At 45.2% G+C, this 17,355-nt stretch overlaps 2 protein-coding genes across 4 annotated transcripts; both read right to left on the bottom strand.

Annotated features, from left to right (window-relative positions):
- LOC120642095 (protein S-acyltransferase 11-like) lies at nucleotides 1–3,284 on the bottom strand. 3 transcript variants are annotated; one of them, XM_039918498.1, is made up of 5 exons: nucleotides 2,946–3,196; nucleotides 2,032–2,266; nucleotides 1,582–1,880; nucleotides 984–1,477; nucleotides 1–166 (listed from the first exon to the last, which is right to left on the bottom strand). In XM_039918498.1, the coding sequence occupies exons 1-4, from the start codon at nucleotides 2,976–2,978 to the stop codon at nucleotides 986–988; spliced, it is 1,059 nt and encodes a 352-aa protein (XP_039774432.1). In that variant the 5' UTR covers nucleotides 2,979–3,196; the 3' UTR covers nucleotides 1–166; nucleotides 984–985. The 3 variants fall into 3 exon arrangements, with proteins under 3 accessions (XP_039774432.1, XP_039774430.1, XP_039774431.1); XM_039918496.1 differs by lacking the exon at nucleotides 1–166 and adding an exon at nucleotides 289–798 and having other exon boundaries at nucleotides 2,946–3,284; XM_039918497.1 differs by lacking the exon at nucleotides 1–166 and adding an exon at nucleotides 289–496.
- Nucleotides 3,285–3,420: 136 nt separating this feature from the next.
- On the bottom strand, nucleotides 3,421–9,727 carry LOC120642096 (anamorsin homolog). Its single transcript, XM_039918500.1, has 9 exons — nucleotides 9,465–9,727; nucleotides 9,200–9,341; nucleotides 8,037–8,197; nucleotides 7,854–7,949; nucleotides 7,605–7,764; nucleotides 7,377–7,513; nucleotides 7,178–7,252; nucleotides 6,949–7,055; nucleotides 3,421–3,612 (listed from the first exon to the last, which is right to left on the bottom strand). The coding sequence occupies exons 2-8, from the start codon at nucleotides 9,321–9,323 to the stop codon at nucleotides 7,017–7,019; spliced, it is 792 nt and encodes a 263-aa protein (XP_039774434.1). The 5' UTR covers nucleotides 9,324–9,341; nucleotides 9,465–9,727; the 3' UTR covers nucleotides 3,421–3,612; nucleotides 6,949–7,016.
- Between the last annotated feature and the right edge of the window lie 7,628 nt (nucleotides 9,728–17,355).

Below are 17,355 nucleotides of genomic sequence, written 5' to 3'. Positions count from 1 at the left end.
GACAGCAATAGCAGCCGCAGACTGCAAGCCTGGTAATAAACAGATGGGGAAAAAACAATTTTGATGTCACAATAATTTAGTGAGCTGATGGCATCAATGCAGCTTGGATAGGCGACCATTCAACATCCAGGCTCCGAAATTTCGCTGCTGATTTCATGCAGCCCCACTGGAACCAAAAAAAGATGCAGTCAAACGTTTGCAAGAGTAAACTGAATGAACATGCCAGCCACTTTCTGTTGGGCGACCAGGCCCGGATCCCAGTTGAATTTGTATACCATCAATAAAGAATGGCAGAACCACACACATCGATGCTTAATTGACCAATTTACGATGGCTTGTTCAGTGAATGTTACAGAAACAACTGTCGGGTTGTTGTCCTATACATGTCAACTGTATCAACATCAGAAGGACGTGGTCCAAGCAAAAAAATTTCAAACTCCTAGCATCACTCAATCCTGATGTCCATTTCTTCTAGAGCAACCAAGCGTGATCCATGCTTGAAGATAGTGATGAAAAAAGAAAGAGACGATGCGCAGAATTTCAGACATGCAAGACCATCAGCACCTTATGATTATAAGGGCAGGGCAATGAATACGCAGGATGATCAATGTGAGAAATATCCACTGAAGAACTAATGCTTTCTCCAGAACATGGATTATCATGAGTATTGCATTCCTGAACAACTTCAATATACTACAAACTAATCTACGGTGGTCAACAGAGATTCACAATTCTATATGTATACAAATATTTCCATACAAGTCATAATGCTGGGACATAAGAGTAAAGCACCAAAACCTACATATAAATGTAACTATTTGTTAGCTCAACGACTAAGTAGATGCATGTGGGGTAAAAAAAATCAGGGATTTAATCGTGCGGGGAGGAATCAGGCAGCAAATATAATTCTTAACATTATCCCCGTCTAATCTTACAAGTACATGATAAAAACACTGAGCAAGGGACATAAATATGATCTATACCTCTAAAGAAGTTTGGAGCCTGAATTATCCTGCAACTTGACAGTGTTTGAGTATCGCAACAGAACTCTGGAAATTGGGTAGGGGCACCCAAAAAATCTAACAATGTTCTGCAACCCTCTCTCTCCATGCATGGCATTTGGTGAACTTAAATGGTTGAGATATGTATTTCCTTCATAGATATAGCTAAGCTGCTGGCATAGCAGGACACCTATACCAGCATTGACTGATAGACTAGCGAATGCTAGGTATACCAAAACTAGACCCCTTGCAGACAAGAAGAATGCAGATCCCGCAATGGTGGTAATGATCTCCAACAACATTTTCATAGTACTCATTGAATGACGAGATGATTCTAGATTTGAGAAATCGACAGAGGGCCATGTCTTATAACTCGCATATATAGTCATTGAAGCAGCATAAGCACAACTTATAACCACAGATATCAGAAAAATGACAAAAACTTGATGATTCGATGCTCCCACACAGTTGCCAATCTGAACACAAGAAGAAGAAGAAACAATTTAAACCTAATAATCAAAAAAATAAAATACAAGATAATGCATATATATATCAAGGGGTTAGCGGTCATCATACTTACAAATGGGCAATGATGATCCATGTCCACCACACACATTTTACAAGATCGGCAGTGATGTGTTCTCGGGGGCTTTGGTTTATTGCAGTATGTACAAAACGTGTAGTTGTCAAGATCACTTTTCCCAACCATGGGATAGCTGCCCCATCGTATGCTTGTTGGTGCACCAGCAGATTTAAAAGAGGCCAAACAATAACTTGTGATGGTGCATAAAGCCAAGATAGCTGTTACCATGCAGTGAAAAATACCACAAAATTTGCTGACTGAGAAAACAATTGGATACACCGCCCAGACCCCACCACCTGTGAAAAGAGAAAACAGGGTAACTAAACAACAACTCACGAATACAAAGTAGCATTAGTGTTTAAAATACTAGTCGCAAAAACTGCATGAGTAAACAAATAACTGTGGCATGCTATAACATATTCTGATAGCAAGAGAAAGGGAACCTACATATAACAAAGAGCATGAAGAGGATGAGCACAGTCACAAAGAACCGGTCCCGTAAACGTCTCCAGTGGGAAAAGCATACACTATCAGGTTTTCTTGCAGTCTGGTTGCTTTGTGTAATTGCTCCGCACCAGCCACACCTATAGACAGGTGAATAACTTGCAAAAACAAGCCGGAGCCCACAGCCCCAACATGTGGCTTCATGATCTTCTGGTATAGATGTGACACATTGCTCCACCTGAATAAAAGGAGACTGGCAATTAGCACCGTGCTGTGGAAGGGGCTGATGCACCAAAACAGAATATCGTATTTAGTACACTCAGCACAAAATTGAGGACCCACGCCCTGTATTATAGAATAGGAATTCGGGATAGTGCCCCCATTTATCAGAACAGAGGTTCAATGCCAAAGTAATCTTCAGTAACTTCACACTCTAGTTGCAGTTACTTCACTGAAGCGATGTAGCCAACTGTATGATTCCTCTAATGACAAACTACGTGCCTGCATATTTTGCAATTCACAACTAGCTGGTCAACTATCACTTGCCATAGTTGTATCCATTTTGTCTAGCCTGAAGTCTGAACTGAGAAACTAGTCCCTAAAAGGACCTTGGTTATAACCCGGAGCAAACTTGAGCCTAATCGACACCGTGATGTGGATGGAGCCTTCTTCTGCTGTGGACAAGCATCCTAACCAATCAACCTACACACCAAGCCAAACTCCATAGCACTAGAGTTATGATGGCTGTCATGTTAAATTCCATATTCTTAACACATAGGAGACTCGTGAATTAAAGGTATATAAACCACATCAAGGAGTGGTGACAGGTGGTCGAAGCGGAGCCAAGCGACGGGCGTAGAGCCGCAAATTGTAGAACCCGCATGCTTGGATAAAATAGGAGGTATGCAGCGACGAACCTCGAGCAGCGGCCGCTGCTCCTGCTCCGCCATCTCCGCGGCCGCGCAGATCGACGGAGCGTGGGGTTAGAGAGCAGGGGGTCGCCGGATCGGCGCGGGCGGCGGTTGGGGACTTGGCAGGGCGGGGCTGCAGCTTGGAGTCCAGGCGGAGAAGAAGATGTTCTTCGGTGGATATTTCGGGGGGACGCGCGACACGCGAGGCGAGTTCTTTCTCCTTCCCAAGGAAGGAAGGACAAAGGACTCGGCGAGGAAAGACGCTGCCTCTAGCAAAAGAAGAGAAAGGGGCAACACGCCGTCGAAGTGGACGGGAATTTGTGCGAATCTGGATCGAAATCGAACGCGTCGCTGCGGTCTCCATCCCCGGAATGTAAAGGCATCACCGAGAATTCACCAAGAATGTGCCTGGGACAGAGGAGCCCCATCCCCGGACACAGGTCACCATATCGCTACTTATTACAAAATCTGAAATACCACATACACTTGAACAACTTTAGATAAAATTGATTGATTGATAGATATAGATATGCCGCCAATGGTTTCATATCAAACAATCAGCACACGTGTGGATACAAAGAGATCGAACTCCAGTCCCACGCACACATACAGGGCTAATAGGGCTACTTCATTTCGATTGTTCTTCCTGTGAGCATCACTACTTAACCATCAACTTAATGTCCAGATCAACAACAACAACAACATAGCCTTTTTTCCCAAGCAAGTTGGGGTAGGCTAGAGATGAAACCCGAAAGAAATAAGTTCAAGGTTCAGGCACATTGATAGCTAGTCTCCAAGCGCTCCTATCCAAAGCTATCTCTTTAGAGATGTTCCAATCCTTAAGGTCTCTCTTAACCGACTCATCCCACGTCAGTTTAGGTCTACCTCTACCCCTCTTTACATTATCGACTAGCTCAAGGATCCCATTACGCACCGGCGCCTCAGGAGGCCTTCGTTGGACATGTCCAAACCATCTCAGCCGATGCTGAGTAAGTTTCTCCTCAATTGGTGCCACCCCGACACTATCCCGAATAACTTCGTTCCGGACTCTATCCCTCCTTGTGTGCCCGCAAAACCACCGCAACATCCGCATCTCTGCTACACTCAGTTGCTGCACATGTCGTCTTTTTGTAGGCCAACATTCAGCACCGTATAATATCGCCGGACGAATTGCTGTCCTATAGAATTTGCCTTTTAGCTTTTGTGGCACCCTCTTGTCACAAAGGATGCCAGAAGCTTGCCGCCATTTCAACCAGCCAGCTGAAATTCTATGCCTAACATCTTCATCAATGTCGCCATCCTTTTGTAACACCGATCCTAAATACCGAAACGTATCCTTCTGGACCACCACTTGCCCATCTAGACTAACGTCTCCCCCCTCATGCCTAGTCGCGCTGAAATCGCACATCATGTACTCGGTCTTGGTCCTACTAAGTCTGAACCCTTTCGACTCTAACGTGCAGTCTCCACAGCTCTAATTTCCTATTAACCCCTGCCCTACTCTCGTCAACTAGCACCACATCATCAGCAAAGAGCATACACCAAGGGATCTCACCTTGTATATCCCTTGTGATCTCATCCATCACTAAAGCAAATAAATAAGGGCTCAATGCGGACCCCTGGTGTAGGCCTATGTTAATAGGAAAGTCAGTGGTGTTGCCATCACATGTCCGGACAAACGTCGTCGCATCTTTGTACATATCCTTAATGAGGGTAATGTACTTGGTTGGGACTTTGTGCTTCTCCAAAGCCCACCACATGACATTTCTCGGTACTTTGTCATATGCCTTCTCAAGGTCAATGAAGACCATGTGCAAGTCCTTCTTCTGCTCCCTATATCTCTCCATCAATTGTCGTATTAAGAAAATCGCCTCCATGGTTGACCTTCCAGGCATGAACCCAAATTGGTTTTGGGTCACACTTGTCCCTCTTCTTAGGCGATGCTCGATGACCCTCTCCCAAAGCTTCATCGTATGGCTCATCAGCTTAATCCCACGGTAGTTAGTACAACTTTGAACATCGCCCTTGTTTTTGAAGATAGGTACTAATATACTTCTCCTCCATTCTTCCGGCATCTTGTTTGACCGAAAAATGAGATTAAAAAGCTTAGTTAACCAAACTATTGCTCTATCTCCTAGGCATCTCCACACCTCAATGGGAATACCATCAGGACCCAACGCTTTACCTCTCTTCATCCTCTTCAAAGCCTCCCCGATCTCTACCTCCTGAATTCTCCTCACAAAACGTCTGTTGGTATCGTCAAAAGAGTCATCTAACTCAAGGGTAGGGCTCTCACTCTCCCCATTAAACAACTTGTCGAAGTACTCTCTCCATCTATCCATGATCTCATCATCCTTCACTAGCAGTCGATCTGTCCCATCCTTAATGCATTTGATTTGGTTGATGTCCCTTGTCTTCCGCTCGCGGATCCTAGCCATCCTATAAATGTCCTTTTCCCCTTCTTTCGTGCCTAGCCGCTGATACAGGTCATCATACGCCTTACTTTTTGCTACACTCACAGCTCGCTTTGCAACCCTCTTCGCTAATTTATAGCCCTCGATGTTGGCTGCACTCTTGTCAAGATGGACACGCTTGAAACACTCCTTCTCCTTAATAGCCCTTTGCACCTCGTCGTTCCACCACCAGGTGTCTTTCCCCTCCTGTTTGCCTCCCTTACTCACGCCAAACACCTCTGAGGCCACCTTCCGAACACATGTTGCCATCTTTAGCCACATGTCATCTGCGTCTTCTCCTTCTTCCCAAGGCCCCTCACCTAGCATCCTTTCCTTAAACGCTTGTGCCGCTTCTCCTCTAAGCTTCCACCACTTTGTTCTCGCAATCTTGGTACATTTGTCCCGGTGGACACGTACCCGAAGACGAAAGTCCGCCACCACAAGCTTGTGTTGAGGGACAACACACTCCCCAGGTATCACCTTACAATCTAAGCAATCACGTCTATCCTCCCTCCTAGTAAGGATAAAGTCGATCTGGCTCGAGTGTTGTCCACTACGAAACGTCACAAGATGGGATTCCCTCTTCTTAAACACGGTATTCGCTATCAACAAGTCGTAGGCTAACGCGAAGTTCAACACATCCTCCCCCTCTTGACTCCTGCTACCATACCCAAAACCCCCGTGCACTCGCTCGAACCCTACATTAGTCGCACCCACATGACTGTTGAGATCTCCTCCTATGAAGAGTTTCTCGCTGGTAGGCACGGTACTAACCATGCTATCTAGATCTTCCCAGAACTGCATCTTGGTGCTCTCACTAAGGCCTACCTGAGGGGCATATGCACTGATCACATTCAAAACCGAAACTCCAACTACCAACCGGATTAGGATAATCCGGTCGCCTTGCCTTCTAACCTCTACGACTCCATCCTTAAGGCTCCTATCAATCAAGATGCCTACACCATTCCTACCCGGAGTTGCTCCCGTGTACCAAAGCTTGAAGCCAGTATCCTCAACCTCCTTCGCCTTCTGGCCCTTCCATTTAGTCTCTTGAACGCATAGAATATTTACACGCCTCCTAATTGCTACATCAACTAGCTCTCGCAACTTACCCGTTAGGGACCCTACGTTCCAGCTACCTATACGAAACCTAGTTGGCTCGGCTAGCTTCCTTACCCTTCGCACCCGTCGAGGGAAGTGCGAAGACCCTTGCTCATTTTTCACTACACCCGGGCGTAGATGTAGCGCGCCATTCAGGTGACGACCCAACCCTTGCTCACTTATCATCGTACCCAGGTCATGATACGACGCGCCCTTGGCGGGATGGCGACCCGGCCCTTGCCCATTTATCACCACACCCGGGTTCCGATGTAGCGCGTCGCTATGAGGGTTACGCCCCAACGAGTTTCTTGTAGGTTTCATATCCATTAGAGTGGCATTTTTTATGCTGGTTTGCCAAAACCTAACGCAACTCTCCTCCTTTACCCGGGCTTGGGACCGGCAATGTTGAGACGACTCAGGAGAGAGAGTCTTCCAGTCAGCATAGGCGGAGTTAACTTAACGTCCAGATCAAAGAACAAAATGACCAAGGTAATTCCTATATCCTGCTCTTGCCCATGTGCCATCATATGTCTGCAGCAAGGAAGTTGCCAGACAAGGAAACCTGCCACAATTGGAGAAAGCACTAGTGAGCATCTGGCATTACAAATCAGCATACAGACTACGATTGAAATCTTTGATCTCCTTGATAATCTGCAATTTAGGGAAGGAAATACAAATCGTTACCTTCTCTCCAGGCTTGAAAGGAGGGAGACCTCTGTACGGACAGGTGCCGCATCGAAAGGCATCACCCAACCCACACTGCAAGAATCGTTCACAGAGATCACCAGAGGCAATGTCAGTAATCCGGGTGATCATTGCTGCATGCGATGGATTCTCCACAAGAAACAACTAATGGCACTGTAATTCTGGAAGCAATACTTACACTGCCACAAGCTGACTGAGGATTGTTAATCTGCTCGGCAGTGAGCTCTAGCTTCTCTACTTTTGCCTCAGCCTCAGCCCTGCCACAAGTACAGTTCTTGCACGCCTTCCTTGTTGCCCCCACTTCACAATCCCCAACTGGTGAAACCCAAGAGAAAGTTTTAGGACCTAAACTTGAATTGAATATCTTTACAGATATCAAAATAGGTTGAAGGGTTTATGACTGTACCAACTGGAAGTTGTGGTTTCTTCAGGTCTTCCTCAGTCAAGAGGCTGTCTTCATCGATAAGTTCTGAGTCATCATCAATTTGAATCTTAGGAAGGGCCTTTGTTGCTTTCTTAAGGGGGAAAGAAGAACCCACGCTCCAGCTGGCCTTCTTTGCCTTAACCTATATAAGTGGTTAAAGTTAGCATCAAAATTAAAGCCTACACAACAACATTAACAGGCAACAACAATACAAGAATTTAGACCACTTACAGTAACAGACTGCACAGTATCCTGAGAGCTTGAAGCAGATGCTTGCACTTCAACAAATCCCCCCATCAGTAGTTTGCGCTCAATATCAGTGTTAGGCTGACAAGAGACATTCATAAAATTAGGAAACTCTCTATATACAGCACAAGAGAAAGGCTGTCAGTAAGATGTATTCAATTAAGTTACCTTCTGACTGGAGGAAGGTGCAGAGCTCTGCACCAGTACTCTTCCACCAGCTTTCAGCACCCGGTTAATCTCAGCAACCAACTGTTCCCTCAAGCTTTCCACATTTTTAATGACAGCAAGAACAGCACCAACTGATCCATCTTCAAAAGGCAACTTCCCACCTGTTCCAAGTAAACATATTACTTAGATAGCAGGTTTATGATTATTCAACAAAGATATGACATACCCAAGCATTACAAAAATGAAAAAAATTCGAATATTCAAAAAGCATATAATACGGGTTCCCGAAATTGCAAGTACTAGCCCAGATCGTGCATACAAAAAGACACCAGCTCAAATTCATAGCCATAAAGCTCATTGTTGTTATGAACTCGGATGCAGAGTCCATGGCTAAAAACAATTCATTTTCACTTGCAATTGTCCTAACTTTCTTCTGTGGCTGGTCTACATATATAAGCCTCTTCTTCATTTTACCTCCTATTTCCATTGTGTGATGGATCAATAGACAACCCTTGAACCATCAAGCCAGAACCTACGAAGAAAGCTTCACTGAACAAGTTTCTGAGGGATGTCCATGGATTCAAAATTATTGCAAAGTAGGGAGCTAATTCATTATTTTTTTGTTGCATAAGCACAAGCTTCCATACTAAGCAATGGTGAGCAGGATACCAGTGGAATAAACATTAGAGGCCCCAAAATTAGGATCAACTCACCGCGCTTCCACATCTGTTAAGTTACTCACCGCACTATCTTGAGAACTAGTCATTACATATATCCAAAAAATCGGCACCTCTTGCCTACACTTTCCAGAATACTGACAGCAATTCCAATTGAAATATGAAAAGCCTAAGAACCGCATGTGTAATCCAAATTTGATTGTGGGCATGCACCCCTTGCAACAAATCACACACAAAGCTCGCTATTTCAAGCATACAAGGACTTGGATCTTTATCAACATAAAGTTGGGGCAAGACGTCCAAATGCTCCTAACGCCTATTCCGATTTGATTGCAAAACATGCAGGCTAGCTATCAGAAACATGCAGGCAAGCAAAAAAGAAAGATGTTCCTGCATCCACACACGAACTACCAGCCGTCATGACATAAACAAAATTGGGGTGGGGTGGGGGGGGGGGGGGGGGGGGCAAGACGGTGAGAGGCTCACCAAGCGACGCGCACTGGGTGATGACGGCCACCTCCTCCCGCGAGACATCGGCGGCTGCCGCCAGATCCCCCACCGCCCGGATCGGCAGCGCCACCTCGTCCGTCACCGCGAGCGCCGCTGCCATGGGGTCAGACGAAGGCACCTGCAGCCGAGAACCCAGAGCGGAGCCCATGAACACGGATTCACCCAGGCAGGTCGAACAATAATCCAGTTGGAATTCAAATCCAGTTATATGGCTGCCCACGGCACGGATTCACCACCGTACCTGAGACGACGACGAGGAGGAAGCGGATCTGACGAGCGGCGCAGGAAACCCTGGGCGATCGATTGGGGAAGCGAAATTGGGTTTTGGGTTCGTGGGTCGGGGCGGTAGCTAGGGAATGCGTAAGCCTTCCTCTCGAAGCTTCCGGCAAGCACCAATAGACTCTCGGGCCGCCGCCGTCACCGTGAGCCCTTCCTTCGGCGGCACAAGTTCATCGGACCGCAAATACGTGATGTGGTCATGCGGAGCAGCAATTGCAGATTATTTTTTTTCAAAAAGTCAATTGCAGATTATAGAATAATAAATAAAAAAAGGAAGCAAAAAACCAGGCATTGCAAATGATGGGTGGTGATATGGACCTTGTGCTAAGGATTGAGGGGGAAAAAAAGGAAATATATGTACACTGGGTCGTGATATGGGCCCCTACTGGGCTGGGTCCTAGGCCGTCGCCCTTTTCGCCACTTTCCTTTCGGCCTTCCTGTCCAAAGGACATTTCGCCTCCGGCAACATCCCCGGCCGTGGCTGGCTGCGTCGACTGCCGTGCGGAAGGCCGAATCAGCAGCATCTTCCAAAGTTCAGTAGTGCTTGCCTGCTTGGTTTTAGCCACAACGTGTCCTGTAGAATTATTGCGAAATGGTGCACATAATCTATTCTAACGGCGACAGATAACTGTGATCATTTTTCAGGTGGAGCAACTGTTCAAGATCTTCAGCCTGCAGGTCGCCGGGCGGAAGATGAAGCTGCCCCGACGCACGCTCAAGCCCCCCAAGGCGTACAAGCCCACGACCTGCCGCCGGGCAGGCCCTGCCGATTGCATTGCATTGCATGGCTGTGTGACTGTGTCCTCAGTTCTACTAGCAAGGATCGTCAACTAAGTAGCCTGGGGACAGCATTCACGGCCATGCAAGGAAAACGATAGGTCCGGCGGCGTTCCGTTTCTTTATCGCTCTCTCATTGCTGTTGCTTCCGGCGCTCTCGTGAGCCCTGCCCAGCAAAACGCCGTGGCGCCGAGGGAATCGTCACTATCCATTTCAGTTGGTGAGTGGAACCAAGAGAACATTCATCTCCGCTTCCCAACACCTTATTTTAGCCGACGCCAACCTATGGCTGTCTCCCAGAGCATCTCCCGTGATCCATCGCCGGGAATAATTGCCGCGAAATGTGGATATCTGCTCTGTATGGTTCCTGCCATTGGCGGTTGATGATTCTATAGGTCATTTACTCGTTTAATTTTCCACAGACCAAAATGTAAAACCTAGCCCCTGCACTCGAACTCTACTGAAACTAGCCCAAATGCAGAATCATTTCTTTGTATTTGAATTGCTACTGAAACCAGCCAACGTTCAGTCCTGTCTTTTTGCATTGTACTTGCATTCAGAGGCTCTTGATAAAAAAAACATACCGAATTTGGATTCCTCGCATAAATTGTTCAGTAGCTTTGTTCTTCAGGAGTCAAACCAATTTAGGGTCAGACTTTGTCTGATCAAAGTTCTGTCCCTTAGTAATGGCTCTAGTCCCTACTCCCAAGGTGGTTCATTTCCATCACAACCGCACCACATGTACTTGGTGGTGGTATTGTGACTGCACATTTTGGAGTTGCTGCTCCACCTGCTGATAGATTAACACCAGAGGCATTTCTTCTGTCACTTGTGACTGGATTCCTGAGCTAATACTGGTGGTACTATCGCGCTGCTGCAACATGTTCTTCTTGCCGAGCTTGGAGGCATCTGCAGCATTATCATATCGCACTATTCGTCCAAACCCTCTCCGAGTTCTGTCGACGCCATTAGAATAATGAACTAGTAGCCTCCAATCGATTTGTCCCTTGTAATTAGCTTTGATTGTTTATCGCCTAACCTGAGATTAAAGGGTCGAAACCTGAAGATTTGTTAAGCAAATTCTCGGCTATCTTGCCATGCTTACTTGCGATTGAGATAGCATAGCAATCAGACAACTCATCCCTGAACTAGAAGATGCTGTTGTTTTTGCATGCTTGTTCCTCCTAATGCTTGTAGGTTCTTCAGCTAAATCCACTAACATGTCACCAGAAAAGACATTGTTGCAAATGGTCCATGCATGCATGCTCTCTCGCTCCTCTCCTCCATCTCCTTAACGAACACTTTAGGCTCCAAATAATTTAAGAATGAAAGGGCCCTCCCTTGCAACTCCCACATGGAGTAAGCAGGCTGTGAGCTACAGTCAAGTTCCAGCAGAAAACTTGTCTGAGCGAGAGACAAATACAAAACCTTGGATGGCCTAAGCCAACAATGTGACAAACCTAGCACGATTAGTTTTTGGACTAGTAAATCCACGGCAATTGCACCAGCTCCTGACAAAAGCACACATGCCTGAACAAATTGTCACGGCCTCACAAGTAAATTAAAATATGGAGGGTGATGCGTCCTGCTGTCTTCTCTTTGCTCCATTTTTTATTTCTCACTCGAGATTTCAACAGTGCATTGCCATAGGATCGTAGCATGTGTAAGATGAGTATAGGGTCAGGTAAAAGTACAGGAAAACTTTTGCAAGTTGCGACAGCTAGTTGTTTTTTACATCCTAGCTTTGTTATAGAAATTGTAATACATTATATGAACCAATAGCTTTCTAAAGTCCTAGAGATCGAATTAGGATTAAAGTTGACGTGCCAAGCCATTCAATAAGCCTAGAGAAGGAGCTTTTTCAAGTGTATCTTGCCATCGCAAACTCCAGAGAGAGGGAAAAAAAAGAGAGAGAAGAGCTTGCAAGCTACAAGCAAGGTAGCCTTGTACGTTGCATGTTTTGGTGCGTCGATGAGGTCTTGACACGTACAGCTCGCATACAGATTCTGAACAGCGCAAAAGCTCAACCCACAGTGGCCATGAACGAGATCTGTTAGTATTGATCTCCACCGGGCCAGTTCAACGACTGGGCCAACCTTGACTCGCGTCCTGATCGGGGACGCCCAACCCAAGATGAGGCTGGTGGGCCCCCGTCGCGCAGCCCTATAAAGTGGAGGTGGAGATTAGAGGCTCGGGTCATGAGGTTCACCCGCAGTCACTATTCCTACCGTCCAAACCCTAATCCGATCCAGAGGGAGGTGCTGCTGCGACGGGAAGCCCACTGACGCCACCGTCCTCGCCACCGCGAGGGCGTCCCCGACGCTAGACGCCACCGAGGGTCGCCGGACGTCCCTGCGTCAACCCCACCAACACCGGCACTGCAACTTCTACATCGCCTGTCTGCCTGCCTGTGCGCAGCCTCCATCGACGAACACGGCCGCACCATGGAAACAGCAAGGTATTTCTCTTGGTCAAGTTCGTCACCAACTCGATCTACCACTACGCGATCTAAAGTTGATTCTAACAATGGTATCAAGAGCCAATCTAGTGGGTAGATCGAGACGGGGAAAGTTAGAATTCGTCATGAATCGAAAGAAATCAAAAGAAAAGATAGATTTTCGATGCAAATCGAAAAAAAACAGAAATGAAAAGATAACCCTAGAAAGAACGGGGAGGTGGCGGAGCTCACCTGGGTCTCACTGCCGGCCGTGAAGGCGCGGGAAAGATCACCCAGAGGCGCCAGATCTCTGGCGCACTACCGCCGTCGCGCGGACAGGCGAACTCGAGCCGCTGCTCGGCGCGCGGGCTTGGGCACCGCAACAAGGCCGCTCGACGGCGGCGCACTCGCGCGAGGGCGAATGCGTGCACCGGCGAGTGGGCCTGCGGTGGCGCCGCCGCCACACCCCTGTCCGGTCGTTCCTGGGGGCCGCCCCTCCGTTGCCGCCTCCGTGCGCACCATGGTAAAGCAGAGAAGGAAGAGATGGAATGGCGCGGGGGAAAAGGGGGCCGGCTGGACTGGATCCAGCGGCGGCGTCCCTCACCGACGCCGACGACCAAGGTGGCCGGTCGCCATGGGCGGCGGCTACCGTGAGGCTCAGAGAAAGGAAGGAGAGAAGGTCGAGCTAGGGTTGCGGGGAGACGGCCGTCGCCGGTTTTGACCCGGCGAAATCAACGGAGAGCCGTCCGATCGAGATCGACGGCTCAGATCGAGGCAGGCCGGGGGCGCCGCGAGTTGGGCCGCCGGCAGCTGCCGCGCGAGCAGGCCAAGCAGCTGCTGGGCCGCGCGGAGGCAAGCGCGCCGGGCCGCGAGCAAAAACGAGCTGATTTTAGAGGAGAAAAAAGATATTGGTTTGAAGCTAATTATAGTATTGTTATTTTCTGACCAACGTTGATGATAACAATATTATAATTTTATTATGATTTTAAGTTCAATGTTATAACTCTGACTTTTTTGCATAAAGTGATCAATTTTTCAGAGAATAGAGAAAGACGAAGAAAAGCTTATGAAAGAAAGAAAAGGTCTCCGCTGCAATAAAGAAAGATAAACTCAGATGAGTTTTTTCTGTGGGAAAATGCCGCAATGCCGCCTTTAAGTAGAAGGTGTAGAAAAGCTTCCGCTGTTGTAAGTCAAAGAAAAGATTGTTTTGGCACCATTTTGCCATTGTAAGTGTCGAGTTGAGCATTAATTTGCTCTTAAAAGAAACGAAATTTAAAGTTTATTATGATGTTGTCATTTTCTGACCAAAGTTGATGATGGCAATATTATAATTTTTATTCTAGTCATGTATTCTATTTCTACCCAATGGTGATATAGAATTGAAAGTAAAGGAAAGTTGTATATTTTAATTTTGACCAACGTTAAATTAAGATATACAATTCTTCCCAAGTAGAGAGAAATTAACAAACAAAACTTGATTCCGAGCAACGTTACAGATAAAGTTTTGAGGTTACTCAGCTGTATAGTTAAGGTTAAGAGAAAAGTGCTTGTTCCATTCTGACTTTTAGTTGATATGGAAAATAGATGCAACTTATTCGGAAAGGTTTTTGGTTTTTCTCTCACTAAAGTTTTTGTAATATAGAGATTTGTTAAATTTTCTGATTAAATTAGAACCAACAGGAAGATTTAATCAGAAAATAAAGTATATATGCATATTTTAGTCATTGTGACCAAAGTTTATTCGTCCTTCAACAACAGTAAAGATAATGGTTGAAATGAGTCTGATGCATGTTCAATTTGACCAACGTTGAATTAAACATGTATTACCAATGCATTTAAAGTTTTATACCGCATGTCGGAAAATGTTTTGGCACTTGTGCCATTCATATCCTGCATGGCAGGGAAAGTTTTTGTGATGACTCGTGTACTATCACAGAAAAGAGAAGAAATCTAGGGGAGCCTTTTAAGTTATCCCATCAATACTCATGCACTTCAATAGTGTCATATTGGATAGTGACTTGAAAATAGTCAAAGGACAAAAGATGGTTGTATATGAATCAAAAGTCAAGATTGCAAGCATGACTTGCAAAAGTATAGCAATATGAAGAACTTAGACGAGTTCTTGAAAGTGTAACAATATGAAGAACTCCAATGAGCTCTTGAAAAGGAACGAGGAAATGGTACTCCTATTATTTTGTATGACTTGATCATATGAATAAAGTTCAAGTAATGAAAAGCTCCTCATTCACAAGTGTTAAAAAAATAGTTTCGAAATTATGGCAGCAAAGTTTGTGCCATATTTCGAGGGGGAGAAAGATTAAGGTTTAGAGAGAATATCCCCGCAGAGTTAAATGCAATGCATTTTTAAAGCAAGAATGGTCTATTAAAGAAGAATATGACCGAAAAGATAGTACAACGGTCACAACATTGATACCCCAATTACAAAAATAAGTGAAGTTCCTAGAGTTTTTAAGCTCCAAATAGGAAAAAAAGATAGTCGAGTCTCAAAGCAACTGAAAGAAAAGGTGATGCTTATAGCACCTTATGAGACTTGTAAAGATTAAACCCAAATAAAAGCTTGGAGATATTCCATCTTTACAATAGATGGGATAATCTGGGGGAGTAAAGTATGTCAAGAAATAAGGCTTGAAGAGAAGTGGGACCGTATGTTCACTCCTATGATTCAAGCACTACAATTGTCTCATCATATGTTGAGGCGTTGAATGAATGACTGAAATTGAGGTGTCTCATTCATCGAAGTGATAAGAAGCCATGGAAGATGTCATGAGACTTAGAAGTTCCAAAACTTGTTTTGGAATATAGAATAAGTTCTTAATGGAGCCAAGACAGTAGACTATAATGGGTCTACAAGATTTAAATGTGACTCCAGAGGGAACATATAAAGTTGCTAAGCGCGACTTGTGTCAAAAGGCTTTATGCAAAGAAAAGGATAAGTTATAGTGAGAAATTTTATGCAGTCTCATGAAAAGATTCCTTTAGAATCATAATGACATTGATGCATACTAATTTTAGAATAGCATCTGATGAATGTTGGTGAAATATCTTCCAATGAAGATTTGTACGAGAAAATGTATATACATGACATAACCAAATGGTTTTTGTTGTGGAAAGAAAAGAACATCCGAATACCATCTGATGAAATCAGAATAGTGGTATCTAAAGTTTTATGAGAACAAAGAAAGTTTTGGGTTTTATGTAAAGGTCAAGGTGACAAATTGCAAATATGCTGAGTTCAAAGATGAGAAATTTCTTTTCCCACAAAGTTCAAAGAAGGTTATTTTGACCTCTAAGTTTTGATAAGAATAATCTCGGTGAAGAGTCATTCGCTCTAGGAAAGGAAATTCACCGGGATAAAAGAAAAGAGGGTATCAGGACTATCGCAGAGAGCATACTTAGAAAAGAGTTCTAAAAGATATATAGTATGCATACGAGTAAGCCTACGCCTGTCCTATTGTCAAGGGTAATAGTTTTGGAATTTTCAAAATTCGAGGAACCGTTATATGATCGATCAAAAGGAAAAGGTTCCATGTGCTTCAGCTGTTGGAAGCAAAATTAGTGCTCAAAAGAATTTACCCTGATATAGCGCAAGTATCCGGGACATTTTGGCAGAAGTCCAGTCCAGCAATACATCACTGGAATGGAGTTATAGAATGTTTTGCAATTTTACAAAATATTGTCAGCCTCATGCTAAGTAAGAAAGGAACATGTACTCTCAAAAGATTGTGAGTAAAAAGAATTAAGTTTTGGCGAGATGTTTAGTGAAGCCCACAGTAGCAGCTAACACTCGCGCTTGGAGTTTTATTGTGGAAAACTCCAAAGCAAAATAGTCATGATTCATGGGTTGTGTACCCAAAGTTTAGCATGATATGAGGCTACAGGACATGCAAAATGGTTAAGGAAACCATTACCCGGAATTGATAATGGTAGACAACAGCAATATACCATTTGAATGTTTTCACTCCTATGGCAACATGTCAAGTGTGCTGTCAAACACATTGACAATGAGTTATATGTTGCAAAGGAGAAAATCCAGAATCATATGAAATCATGGAGCACCAAAGTATCAAGCAAGTGCTTGCGGATCCGCTTACCAAAAGGCCTACCGCCCAAGTCGACATGGGTTTTACGGGGAAGGCTATGATTTCTGGATTACTAAAGGGCCCAAAGAAAGGTTAAGGTCTTGTTTCAATACAGAAAGTTACATTGTGGCTGTTAAGTCTGACGGTAACTAATAACTGTCATAACGAGGCACGCTCTACTTACTGATCTGCAATGAGATGAGGCCAATAGCAAAGTAACTAAAGAGAAAGTAAAGAGTTAAGTTTAAATTGAGAAATTTTAAAGTACAAAGGTGAGATCAAGGGGGAGAATGTTAGTATTGATCTCCACCGAGCCAGTCCAACGACTGGGCCAACCTTGACTCGCGTCCTGATCGGGGACGCCCAGCCCAAGATGAGGCTGGTGGACCCCCGTCGCGCAGCCCTATAAAGTGGAGGTGGGGATTAGAGGCTCGGGTCACGAGGTTCACCCGCAGTCACTATTCCTACCGTCCTAACCCTAATCCGATCCAGAGGGAGGTGCTGCTGCGACGGGAAGCCCACTGACGCCACCGCCCTCG

Source organism: Panicum virgatum, chromosome 7K (assembly GCF_016808335.1).
Source record: "Panicum virgatum strain AP13 chromosome 7K, P.virgatum_v5, whole genome shotgun sequence".
In the NCBI taxonomy this organism is placed as follows: domain Eukaryota; kingdom Viridiplantae; phylum Streptophyta; class Magnoliopsida; order Poales; family Poaceae; genus Panicum; species Panicum virgatum.
This window is presented reverse-complemented; position numbering and strand designations above follow the sequence as displayed.